This window comes from Pseudomyrmex gracilis, unplaced genomic scaffold (genome assembly GCF_002006095.1).
Source record: "Pseudomyrmex gracilis isolate BER0280 unplaced genomic scaffold, ASM200609v1 scaffold_60, whole genome shotgun sequence".
Classification (NCBI taxonomy): Eukaryota; Metazoa; Arthropoda; class Insecta; order Hymenoptera; family Formicidae; genus Pseudomyrmex; species Pseudomyrmex gracilis.
Window position 1 is genome coordinate 585,418 of NW_018020644.1, and position 12,354 is coordinate 597,771.

At 38.9% G+C, this 12,354-nt stretch overlaps 3 protein-coding genes across 4 annotated transcripts; 1 reads left to right on the forward strand and 2 right to left on the reverse strand.

Annotated features, from left to right (window-relative positions):
* The first annotated feature begins 300 nt into the window (after positions 1 to 300).
* Positions 301 to 5,819, forward strand: LOC109854156 (tyrosine decarboxylase-like). Its single transcript, XM_020426983.1, has 6 exons — positions 301 to 424; positions 632 to 732; positions 821 to 1,045; positions 1,874 to 2,093; positions 2,946 to 4,396; positions 4,475 to 5,819. Exons 4-6 carry the CDS (start codon positions 1,893 to 1,895, stop codon positions 4,479 to 4,481), a joined length of 1,659 nt encoding a protein of 552 aa, XP_020282572.1. The 5' UTR covers positions 301 to 424; positions 632 to 732; positions 821 to 1,045; positions 1,874 to 1,892; the 3' UTR covers positions 4,482 to 5,819.
* A 116-nt stretch (positions 5,820 to 5,935) lies between these two features.
* On the reverse strand, positions 5,936 to 7,189 carry LOC109854162 (peptidyl-prolyl cis-trans isomerase H). Of its 2 annotated transcripts, none has more exons than XM_020426993.1 (2): positions 7,125 to 7,189; positions 5,936 to 6,570 (listed from the first exon to the last, which is right to left on the reverse strand). In XM_020426993.1, exon 2 carries the CDS (start codon positions 6,568 to 6,570, stop codon positions 6,016 to 6,018), a length of 555 nt encoding a protein of 184 aa, XP_020282582.1. In that variant the 5' UTR covers positions 7,125 to 7,189; the 3' UTR covers positions 5,936 to 6,015. The 2 variants fall into 2 exon arrangements, with proteins under 2 accessions (XP_020282582.1, XP_020282583.1); XM_020426994.1 differs by lacking the exon at positions 7,125 to 7,189 and having other exon boundaries at positions 5,936 to 6,260; positions 6,369 to 6,920.
* A 697-nt stretch (positions 7,190 to 7,886) lies between these two features.
* LOC109854173 (zinc finger protein 271-like) lies at positions 7,887 to 11,818 on the reverse strand. The gene is made up of 2 exons (XM_020427008.1): positions 11,376 to 11,818; positions 7,887 to 11,262 (listed from the first exon to the last, which is right to left on the reverse strand). The coding sequence occupies exon 2, from the start codon at positions 11,234 to 11,236 to the stop codon at positions 8,435 to 8,437; it is 2,802 nt and encodes a 933-aa protein (XP_020282597.1). The 5' UTR covers positions 11,237 to 11,262; positions 11,376 to 11,818; the 3' UTR covers positions 7,887 to 8,434.
* Between the last annotated feature and the right edge of the window lie 536 nt (positions 11,819 to 12,354).

A 12,354-nucleotide genomic window follows, 5' to 3' on the forward strand; every position in this document is an offset into this window, starting at 1 on the left:
AGCGGAAACCCGATTTAATTACTCCTCACGCGTTCACGAGCAGCGAAGCTCTACCGGGATCACGGGAGAGAGGATTCAATTCGAAAAACGGCGGATGCGAGTAGATCATGCGTGAAGGTGGCGACCAGTAAACGAGCAGCAATCGGTGTGTGTATGTGTTACGAAGATTGAGCGGTGACCTGTCACCGCTTCCACGGGGTGTGTTGTAAATGTAGGTGAAGAGTAAATGTCTATTTATAAAACCGGGAGGAGAGAGAGGAAACAAAGAGGGTTAGTAGCAAGGGATTGGTGGGGAAAAACTTACCCCCATGTGCGAAACGTGGCACACTGTATGGGACATTTATTCAAACAGCGGCCTCGCTATAGGCGACGCCAACAGCCATTGATACTGGTTTACACCAGCTTTCAAATTTTTGTGCAATTCGTAAGTAATTTTTTTCGAGCAATTATTGTACTCGTAATGATCAATTGAGAAAATATCGTGTTGAAGAAGAGAATCAATCTATATGTAGAATAAAATAGAAACAGTGTGACACTATCACAAGGTCGATTGAACATCAACACAAGTCTCTAGTTTCTAGCAAAAATGTCTTTGTTTAATTATTAATAATCGTCAAGTGTGTGCCGTAAGTTTGTTGTTAGCACTAGCTTCTCTATCTCATCGGGAATCAGCGTGACGATCGAGAATATCACGAGACCGTATCTTTTCAACAGGGAATCACCACCTCTCTCGTAATCTTCTTTATTAGAAAAATAAATTTTATTGCTCTTTTATCTAGTCTCCTTATATTTTCTCTCCAGCCTAATTTTATCTGCGTAGAATAGCAGGGACGTGCGGAGCCGAGGCGCGCATAAAACTGACCGGCGCTTCGGCAGGTGCTACTAGTCTCTCGTCTGACGTGGTTCGCGACAAATGTTCGATACGTGCGAGGAACAATCGCGCGACACTCGAGAACGGGCATACGTGAGGAAAGGTTGTTGCGATCGAGAGGACCGATTTTTTGTCAAAGTGGAGCGATTTTCCGAACGGTAGCGGAAATAAAACGTGAGTATACTCGCTCAAAACGACATCGTTGTTTGCCAATCGTAGCCTCGGCTCTCCTATATAAAAAAAAGTTACGTCTCTTTCAAAATCGCACTTTTTCTTTTTGTTTTGTTTTGTTGTTTAATTAAAATTGGATAAAGAGCGCGTCTTCTACTGAAGGTTTGCGATTTTTCAAGAATTAACAAAAACAAATCTAAGAAAATACTTACATTCTTTTTTTTTCGTAACTGAATTCGACACGCTCTGTTACGTCTTTAAAAATTGCGTTTCAGAAGTTTTATTCAATAAAAACTGAAAAGTAATGGACATAGTGAAAATCAATCACAATAAATATATGTGCGGTGTAGTCAATGAAGAAATCTTTACGTATTGAATTCATTGTGGAATCTAAAGTGGATTCCTGTATTAGATGTCATAAATATAAAGTTAACAGGATTAATATACTACTGTTCGCGCTCGGATCTTCGTGTTTCCGCAACATCGTGCGTAATTAATGTAGCACGCGTTATTGCTTTCATAGTACTTTCACGGACTATTATTAGATGCATTTTCCGTCATTGTGCGTTTTCTTTTGCTTGAAAGAATTAATATGCCGCGAAGAAAATCCTTGGAAAAACGTCAGAAAAAACTGATGTTTTTTAGTGCAAAAAGGATCAGTAAAACTTAATTTTCAAAGAAAAAAATATAAGAGGATACAACGACGCATCAATGTGTGCGGTTAAAAAAGAATCAATCTCACGTATGCGTGTGTGCTCCTCTCATTCTCCAGGTTTTCCTAATCAAATACATATTTTGATATTCCTTCGCAAAATATGTCTGTATTTCTAGTCAGGAGCATTCCGGCATCATGAATATCGATGAGTTCCGTATCCACGGCAAGGAGATGATCGAGTACATCTGCGAATACATACGTACGTTGGAGGGAAAACGGGTAACGGCGAACGTCGATCCCGGCTATCTGAGACCTTTATTGCCGAAGGAGGCGCCTGTCAAGCCGGAATCATGGGACGCCATCATGAGGGACGTCGATGGCAAAATAATGCCCGGAGTGAGTCGTTTGCCGGCGATTGTAGCGACTTACCGCGATTATCGATCCCCCTTCTTTCTCTCTCCCTCTTTCATTGATTTCAACCCCCTTTTCGATATAAATAATGTTAGTGCACATGAAAGAGAGAGAGAGAAAAAAACAGATAAAAACCTGTCATTCTGCCATTTCCTCTTAGCGGTTTTGAAGAATCGCGTGATATTCGCGCGACATATACATCGGATATATTTTTCGCGCTACACGCGTCAAGTTCTCTCGGACATATATGTGCCCTTTGAGAAATCTGTAGAGAAGTTAAGGTCGGCCCGACCGCCGTGACGTAAAACGTTTGTGATGCAACGTGTATGTTATGTAAACTTGATAAAAGTATGATAACTTCTCAACTAATAATAAAAAAGCATCTTCTAAACGTTAATTCTAATGTGATGTTCACAAAATTCGAAATTAAACGATTAGCATAAAAACGTAATGTATGTAAATTGTTAAATGTGGCAGAAAATAGTCAAAAATAATTTTAACCGGCATGGGGGGTATACAAGTAGCCGAGCAGTCAGTCGATTGAAAAAATTGAAGGACGACGAGAACGTCATGTTCCGAATTCCATTTCCTTCAGGGAGTCTGTTTATTTTCGAGAAAATGATGACGCGCGACTTTTTTTTTTTTTCATCGCGCGAAGTTTCTTCTTAAATCCAATGCAGCGCCGTTATCGCGGTGACAATGAAGTCGGCGACCGTCAACCGGCACTTCCGCTGTTCATTCCGCGTCCTATTCTAGCCGCGGATAAATCAATTTCAGAACATAAAAGTAGGTTACTCGACTCGCGGGTGTAAACGAGTGAGCAATGCTTTTTCACAGATCACTCACTGGCAGCATCCGCGATTTCACGCTTACTTCCCGTCTGGCAATTCGTTCCCCTCAATCCTGGGTGATCTGCTGTCGGACGCGATCGGCTGCATCGGTTTCTCATGGGCGGCCAGTCCGGCCTGCACGGAGCTTGAGACCATCGTGCTGGACTGGTACGCCAAGGCGATCGACTTGCCGTCCGAGTTCCTGTCGGAGCAGAAAAGCGGCGGCGGCGTGATCCAAGGTTCAGCCTCCGAGTGTATCCTGGTGACGATGCTCGCGGCGCGCACGCAGGCGATCAAGATGTTGAAAGAGCAGGAGCCGAACAAGGAGGACTCGGCGTTTCTGCCGCGTTTGGTGGCCTACTGCTCGACTGAATCGCATTCGTGCGTGGAAAAGGCGGCGATGATCAGTTTAGTGAAGCTACGAGTACTCGAGCCAGACGACAAAGCTGCGTTGCGTGGAAAACGACTCGAGTCGGCTATAAAGGAGGACGTGGCAAACGGTCTGGTACCGTTTTACGTTTCCACCACTTTGGGCACCACCGGCTCCTGCGCATTCGACAATCTCGTGGAGATCGGGCCCGTGTGCAAACTGTATCCCAATATCTGGCTGCACGTAGACGGCGCTTACGCCGGTAATGCGTTTATTTGTCCGGAGATGAGGCCGTTCATGGCCGGCATCGAGCACGCAGATTCTTTCAACACAAATCCCAACAAGTGGTTGCTGGTAAACTTCGACTGTTCCTGCTTGTGGGTGCGCAATCGATTAAAGCTCACGTCCGCGTTGATCGTCGATCCGCTTTATCTTCAGCACGCGCGCTCAGGCGAGTCAATTGACTATCGTCACTGGGGTATTCCGCTCAGCAGACGATTTCGAGCGTTGAAGCTGTGGTTCGTCATGCGATCGTACGGTATCAGTGGCTTACAGAAGTACATCAGAAATCACATCAGGCTGGCGAAGCGGTTTGAGGCGCTAATGAAAAAGGACAGGCGGTTTGAGATCTTGAACGATGTGCGAGTTGGCTTGGTGTGCTTCCGTTTGAAGGAGAGCGAGGAGATGAATCAAGAGCTATTGGCTAACATCAACGCGTCCGGTCGGATGCATATGATACCGGCACGCGTGATGGGCGAATATATTCTGCGTTTTTGCGTGACAAAGGAGGACGCGACTGAAGAGGACATTGATTACGCTATCAGCGTCATCGGAGAACATGCTACAGAAGTGATGCTGGCTCACTACGAGGGCACGGAAGAAGAATACAGAGCGAAGGGCCCAAAGAGTCCGGCCGCTTTGGACAAGAAACTTGTTCGGAAATTCAGCTTCACCAGAAGCGTCACCAGAGACGTCTACAAGAGATCTATCTCGAAATCCAGCCTGCATGACGGCGCGACGCCCATCATGGTCGTCGATGACAACACGCAGGTCGATACCATCGATGACGATCGCTTCTGCAACAGCAGGTATTTGATCTTTTTGAGTTTTAAATTTCTACAAAGTAGTTTCTTTTATCGCTGTTAATAATCGGAGAAATGTTTCAGGTTGTGACGATGTCGGTGACGATCGCCGGCGCCGACTCGGGACGACGCAGATGACAGTAAAAAGGGTCCCCGTTACACAGCCGTGTGATCCGGAATTTTTGATGGCCCGTTGTCGTTACCACTTACTTTTTCCCGAAGTCGCGTTTTGTCGATAACGACCGTCTGTTATTGACGACATCACGTGAGTATTTAGCCAAGTCATTCGTCTCCGATCAAATTTGAGCGTTTTCAGCCAAGATGATCGTTATGTAAGATGAATCAGTTGTATATTTTTTTCGAGTGACTCATGGCAACAAATTGTGCGTTAATAGCGCGCGCAATGCGAAGCCGAAGCTTTGTGGTAAAGTGTATGATCTCTTAGAGTATTTTCAACAGTTTGTAATTTATGATGGATCGTAGATGGTCTAAAATGGGTTTAGAGGCGACTGCGCGTATAATAATTGACGTAGTCGTGATTTATTTTGATATATACATGTCTGTATAGGCGATAGAGAAAAATGAATCAAAATATGTACATATGTAATACTTTACGTGATAATGACTGCCGATGTACGCACGGACTCTAATAGTTTTATACAAAATACTAATTAAGAGAGAGTGTGTGTATCGATGTAGATTTACGCGCGTGAATTACCAGCAAATGTGACTATGCTGATCCTGAAGTATACCATTAAAAATTGTATTTTTGTTGATCCTATAATTAAAATTACGAAGAGAGATGCGTTAATGCGTGTTAATTACTTATATATTTAGAGAGTACTTAAGTTTTGGATATGTGACATAAGGTTTTCTATTTGATCTCAATTTGAAAAAAGAACTGGAAAAACTAATTGAAATATATTGCTTAATATATTATCGATTGAAATTTAAGTCATGTTAAATGATGTGATATCTAGTAATTTACGTAAGAAAAATATTCCCGAAATTAAGTTTACAATTAAAAAGTATTGTGCTAGCATTGAAATTCTATATAGAAAAAAAAACTATTTTTGTTTAGAATTCAGAGAAGTGTGAAAACAAGGTCAATGTGTTAATTCACATAATTCTAATTGGACAATTTTTCTATAACTGATATCTCATCGACCAATAAAATAAAGTAAATTTCAGTATAAAGTAGATATAGATAATTCTTGTAATAAGAAATAAGTGCAAAAATTATAATATTTGCAGAAACAAATACATTTATGGTAATTTTACAGTTTGAGTCTTTTCAGGTCGATGTTGATACTAGCATATAGATGTATATGTACATTTTACATGGATATAGCTGATTTGTAAACATCAATTTGTAATATCAAACAAATCCGATTACAAACATCGTATATAGAATGATTATAAAAGTATTTATTTCATATGTAAAAATGTTAAAATAAACTCAAAATTCATACCAAATTCCGTGTTTCTTCTTACTTTTAAGTAAAAACATGTGTATATTACAAAAATGTTTTATTTCACAAAAGTTTTCTTGAACAAATAGAGATAAAAAATACAATTATGTAGAATTTTAAGTTTATCAATGTTCAAATAAATTAATACCACTATTACATTTGTCCACACTGAGATATTGTTACTGGAATTTTTGGCTTATTGTTTGGACCAGTAGGAACATTCTCTACTTTCCTCATAACAAGAAGACCATCAATTACTCTGCCAAAGACAACGTGTTTGCCATCTAAGAAGTTGCATTTGGCACATGTGATGAAGAATTGACAGCCATTAGTATCCTTGCCACTGTTAGCCATAGATAACAACCCTGGTGAATCATGCTTGAGCAAGAAATTCTCATCTGGAAATGTTCCACCACTGTAGATACTCAATACTCCTGTTCCATCACCGTTGACAAAATCACCGCCTTGTATCATAAAATCCTTAATCACTCTGTGGAAAATGGCACCTTTGAAGCCAAGTGGTACTCCGTCCTTCCTATATTCACCGGTGCAGAATTGTCGGAAATTCTCGGATGTTTTGGGACAGACGTCCTCGAATAGCTCGAAAATCATACGGCCGATCTCAGTAGTACCCACAGAGACGTCAAAAAACACGACCGGGTTGTTTGGATTTCGCAGCTGAGCTTGGATCTGGTTCCAAGTAGGCATCTTTGCATATAAATGATGTTTCCGCAGTAATTACTGATTATCACTTGCGAGAGCTTCGACACGTTTACACTATCAAAGAGTTCTACTTCATCGAATGTCAGTGTAGACAAATATAATCTCAATAAATGATGCGTGGTTTTAGGTTAGGTTAGGTTAGGTTAAGTTACACGTGGAAAATAATTTAGCAGCAGTTTGCGATTCTCGCCAACTTTATAAATGCTGCTTAGTTTGTTAAAGCTGACGATAAAAAATGTGTTTTGCGTCAACCGCAGACGTGCTTCAATGCAAATGCACTTTTCTGCACAACCGCAACCACCGCTCTGCACAAGCGACAAACTCGAACGAGAAGTACGATTTAGAGGTTAGCGTCTTACTATATATTAACGATGTTTATTCTCTCGATAATTGAGTCACGATGATAGTCACGTGTCGAGTTATCAAATTTGTTAGATACAATTAATACACGAGACGACCAGTAATACAATAAAACGTAATAAATTATAATTATGTTTTCAAAATATACGTTGCAATGGCGCTTAGTTTGATTTACTCACCTTGCTTGACGAACAGGAAGAACCAGACGCGTGCTGTAGATTTCCAGTACTGACAGTGTTAAATATCAGAACGCAGCCACTGTCCACTGAATATCATTCTGACCAACTGTATAATTAATCGATTGGTCGATATAACCATTCAGTTAATTTGAACACATTTGTCTGTTCGTTTAAATGTAATGAACAAAAAAATACTCACAAAGTAAAATCACGATTTTAAAAAATAAAAAACATAATATATATTACATAAAAAAATTAATTACATATATTATACAATTATCTCTATAAAAAATTATTGAATTTAGTATTATTGTGTGATCAGTAAAATAACATTTCTAACTATTTATTACATAACGCGATGGAAATGTATTAAGGTATGATATACAAATATACATGATTCATGATTTTGCAAAATAAAGTACGTTTTATATATATTTCATGCTCTCTGTTTGGTTTTTTTATATAGATAAATTTCTTATTATACGAATGCGCTATACTTAAAGTGACTTTATTGGTAACATATATTGCCTTATTGTTTTAGAATGTTATAGTATTGTATTATACACATGCGAGCTGATATGTGTGCATAAAACTAGACACCCCAAACACAATTGCAAAAAATATAATTTGTTTATTTTTTCGCGATATGTATAAGTAGCTTTTCTTTAAAGAAAGAGTATCATATGCTATATAAAGATATCTCCTTCACGACTAAAATAAATGTAAAAAAACATTTGTAAGTAAGCAAAGTGATCATCTTTATTTATATGAATGAAAATGTAATTTTGATTTTATGTATATGTGTATATGTGTAATCTGCTTCTTTTCGAAATATTTATGCTGATCCTATTTTCCATTATTAAACAATACTATTCAATTACTAATAATTATTATACATAGTGCCTTGGATCTTTCGCTGATATCTTTAAGTTCCGGAGAAAGTAGCTTGTACTTTATTAAAATATATGTATTTTTTTTATTCAATTCTAACAAACTTTGCTATTCACATAATATATCAAAACATTCAATCTTGCAATAAATGTCTTTCTATAAACTTTATGTATAGAATGTATGTGTCTGTATTCTATACACTTAATCTTTTTATATATACACAGTAAGTTTATTGTTTCTCCAAATTCAAATATTACAGATAGAACTATATTATATTGTGCGATTTAAGTCATTAGTGAGATAAAGGATTAGAAAGTATATTTTACACTCTATTACTTTCTATTACTTTTATCTGATACTTTCTACACAGCGATATTAGTAAATATTATACACGTGAACAGCAAAGTGGTGATGACAAATTATATATGAATCTTAATGTGCGTCTTTAACGACTCCTTATCATCAAACCCTTCTGCACATATTCCACATATAAAGTCCTCTCCATCACTGTCATCCTGATAAGGTACAACTTGAATAACATGAGATGTTTCTTCTTGTATTAAAGAGTCTTGTTCGTTTTGGGTATGATTTTCCTCATCTTGAGTTACTATATCTATAGGCATGTTTGTAGTGTTTACTTGTATGATCTGACTGGAGTAATTATCGTGATTTTGAGGATTAGGAATTGTTAAAACGGGTAACGCTTCGTTTTGCTTCGATATTATGTTTAAAGTGTTGTTCTGCTTAGAAGACTGGATCAACTGCATCGCGGACATATTGTTCGACCTGATAGTTTCATCGAGAGCGCTGTCGACGGACACCGTTGACACGATGTGCGCCGTGTTGTTTTGCTTGCCCATGGTAATTATATTTAAAGGATCTCTGGGATTTCTATCCATTTGAAGTACATGAATATTCTCGTCTTCTTTGCTTTCTACGATGAATTCTATGTTGCTGTGCTTGAGCTCGGATATCGATATAAAACCGTCGCTGCGTTTATCCGTGGTAACCACAACAAAGGCATTGTTCTGTTTTTCGTTCATAACGTTCAAATCATCCGGATTATCAGACGTGTCTGTAATAGATAATATGGCTTTGGCTTGATCCGTTTTCGAAATAAGATTCTCTAACGTGTCTTCTTTCGTCTGTACGTCGATGCCACAGGAGGACGTCTTTGCCTTTTTCTTCGTTGGCTTTATCTTCGGAGAAATATTAACGTTTTTCGCTTTAGCTTCGGCAATCATTTGGTCCGAATGCTTGACGATGTGTGCACAAAGCTCATCGCGGTCTTGGTTCAGAGCACCGCAAAGTGGACAGGGATACGGAGGATCGCTTTTTTCCGTCTCATTTTTTCCTGCGGCGTGAACCCATCGAACATGCTCGCGCAAAACTACCTTTTGATTAAAAGCTCTCGTGCATATTGGACACACGTGAGGTCTCTCACCTGTGTGAATCCGTTCGTGTTTCCGTAGAGTTCCGCCGTCTCGGAAGGATTTCCAACAAAACTTGCAACCGTACGGTCGTTCGCCGGTGTGCGTACGATTATGTATTAAATATCCCTGGCGAGATGAAAATGTCTTCGAACAGGTGTCACACTGAAAATGCGCCGGGCTTCCGGCATGCGTTCTACCGTGTTCCCAAAGACCTTGTCGCGATACAAAGCTTTTTCCACATTCCGTGCAAGTAAATGGCGAATCTCCGGGATGTGCCGACAGCCGATGTTCGTCTAATTCGCTCTGCTTCTCAAACTGCAAACCGCACACTTCGCATGAGTAAGTTTTCTTTCGATGAATCCATTTGTGACGATACATCTTCTGTTTGGTTGGAAATTTTTTTCCACATTCCGAGCAAGCGTGTTTGCATATCAATTTGCACGCTAATTTGTTGTTGGATCCGTTTTTGTCCTTGTTTTGGATTATCTTCTTAGCGCAAGTAGTCTGATGAGTAGCCAGATGATTCCCGTCCTGAAACTGTCTTTCGCAGTACTGGCATTCAACTGGATTGATCCACTCTTTATGAGTCTTCTCATGTGACACCAATGCTTGTACACGTGCGAAGTAGACTCCACAATGTTTACATGTGTTTGTGTTTATATATTGTTTGCTATTGTTTGTTTCGGTTTCTTTAAAATCTCTATTCGTATTATTTTGTATAAGGGACTGTACTTTAACTATACCATCGGGAGTATTAAATGAATTTATTGTTAGATTGTACTGTTGAGTAGTATTAACTGAATTGTTAATATTATTTTGGTCAGTGTATTCAGCAAATTGTGATATCTCATCGTTGGGAATTACTGTAAACTCCTGTAATGTTTCTATCTTTTCTTGTTGATTTGACATCGTTGTGACTATTGATTGCTCATTCTGGAAATTGTATGTTGATGTAGGCCATTGAACTTGACATACATCATAATTATGAATAGTTTGCACAGATGAAGATGTCGTGTGTGATATATTCTGTGAATCCGATGCATTCTCTGGCCATTTCCTAAACGTTTCTGCTGACTGAGATATAAGATTTCTCTGTGATTGCGCAATACCTCGTCCCGGAACATATGAGTGAATTTTCATATGATTGGACAAACTAGAAGGCCTCAAAAAATCAGATCCGCAGACAGTACACTTATATGGCCGTTCAACCTGATGTGCTTGCAACATGTGAGCGTTCAGACTACTCTTGGAACGAAATAAATTACCACATGTTCTGCAGGCATGTGGACGATCCACTTGATGACAAACCATATGGTTATTTAGGTCAATCTTTCTCTCAAATTTTTCTCCACAAGTTGTGCAGGACAGCTTTGATTCTGTACATGTAGACCGATGTTTAACCATTTCTTCTTGGGTAAAAAGACTCTTACAAGTTGGGCAACTGAGTTTTTTACCTTCAAAGCTTGGATACATACCACCTAACTGGCGCAGGGCTTCCACAGCCATGGACTCATCATCACCTGACATATACTGCTGTTGTTCCTCTTCCTTAATATATATTGGATACTCTACTGTATTCTCATCTTCCTCATCCGACTGTTCCCTAAGAATCTTGTCAGCATCCTCCTGTGTCTCCATGTCAGTACTGACAGCATTAGTAAGTTCATCCTGGAGAACACATTCAACGGGTTCGCATATTTCTTCATGAGATATTATGTTCTCCTGTACTGTGTCATGTACACCATCAAGAGAAAATGTTACATACTGCTCGCTCTCATGAGCCTCCATGTCGCTTGTTTATTTATATATCATCACTGTGAACAAAACGTATTATATGCAATGTATGATGTGCACGATGTGACACTTGAGGAAACCTAGTTTCACCTCAAGTAAAGTTCTCTAGGTTAAGTTGGATATCCATTCTTACGATTTCACTGGCGAGGCAGCAGCACGAGCAGCAGTCGCGCGTTTGCACAAATGTTTGCGTAATACGCGTCTGTCTTTCACGTCACAATATTTATTAGACGAACTTTTGTGCAGTCAATGAATACGATACAAGTCTTTTTTGTTCTACGTGTGATCCTCATTTGGATACTGACACAATTTTACACGCGTACATATACGTTATTTCCATTTTTATAGTTTCACAAAAACAAATTGTCTTATATTACAATTTAAGGATTTAGCGTACCAACGTGATTATACAAGTCAATTCTTGAAATAATTCGGATTTTACTTGCAAAAAAAGAGATCAATGGTACGCTGAGATTGTGTGAAACTGAAACCAATATGCTGCAAGGTTATTTACGGAGTGTGGTGCCCCATATCGGATGTTACCTGAACTTGTGCGATTAATTGACCAAATACAGATAAAACTTCTGGATAATTATTGATTACGGAACTACTTAGTGCATAAATATTATATGTACCAACTTATGTAAATAATGTCTAGTTGAGATTTTCGTAATTATATATTTTATCTGCTTTTGTATTTTAATCGCAAATTATGTTTTTTACTAGTGGCATTTTTACCGTCACCAGAGAAAAACGGCCAGGGAAATTATTAGAAAGCATGAAAATCTACCATTTCTACACTGTAAACCAGCGCTACGTCCATAGGTAGTATACATTGTCAACTACGTAGCCATGTCCACGAGCGAACTAGTCGATGCGAACACTATGTCCAAAAGTGAAAATGGTTTTATTCCGTGCTATGTCCATATCGTGCGATACTGTTCGACTGCGATTTTCGCGTTTGAAAGTGTTTGTGATGCCAGCACAGCATAATCGAACAAATGTCCGAATCGAGAAAATAACCATAAGTTTTGAAAAAGAGGAAATCAATAAAGATATAATTACTATGGAAACTAGAAAATACAAGAAGTGCGCGTTTGGAGTCGAATATA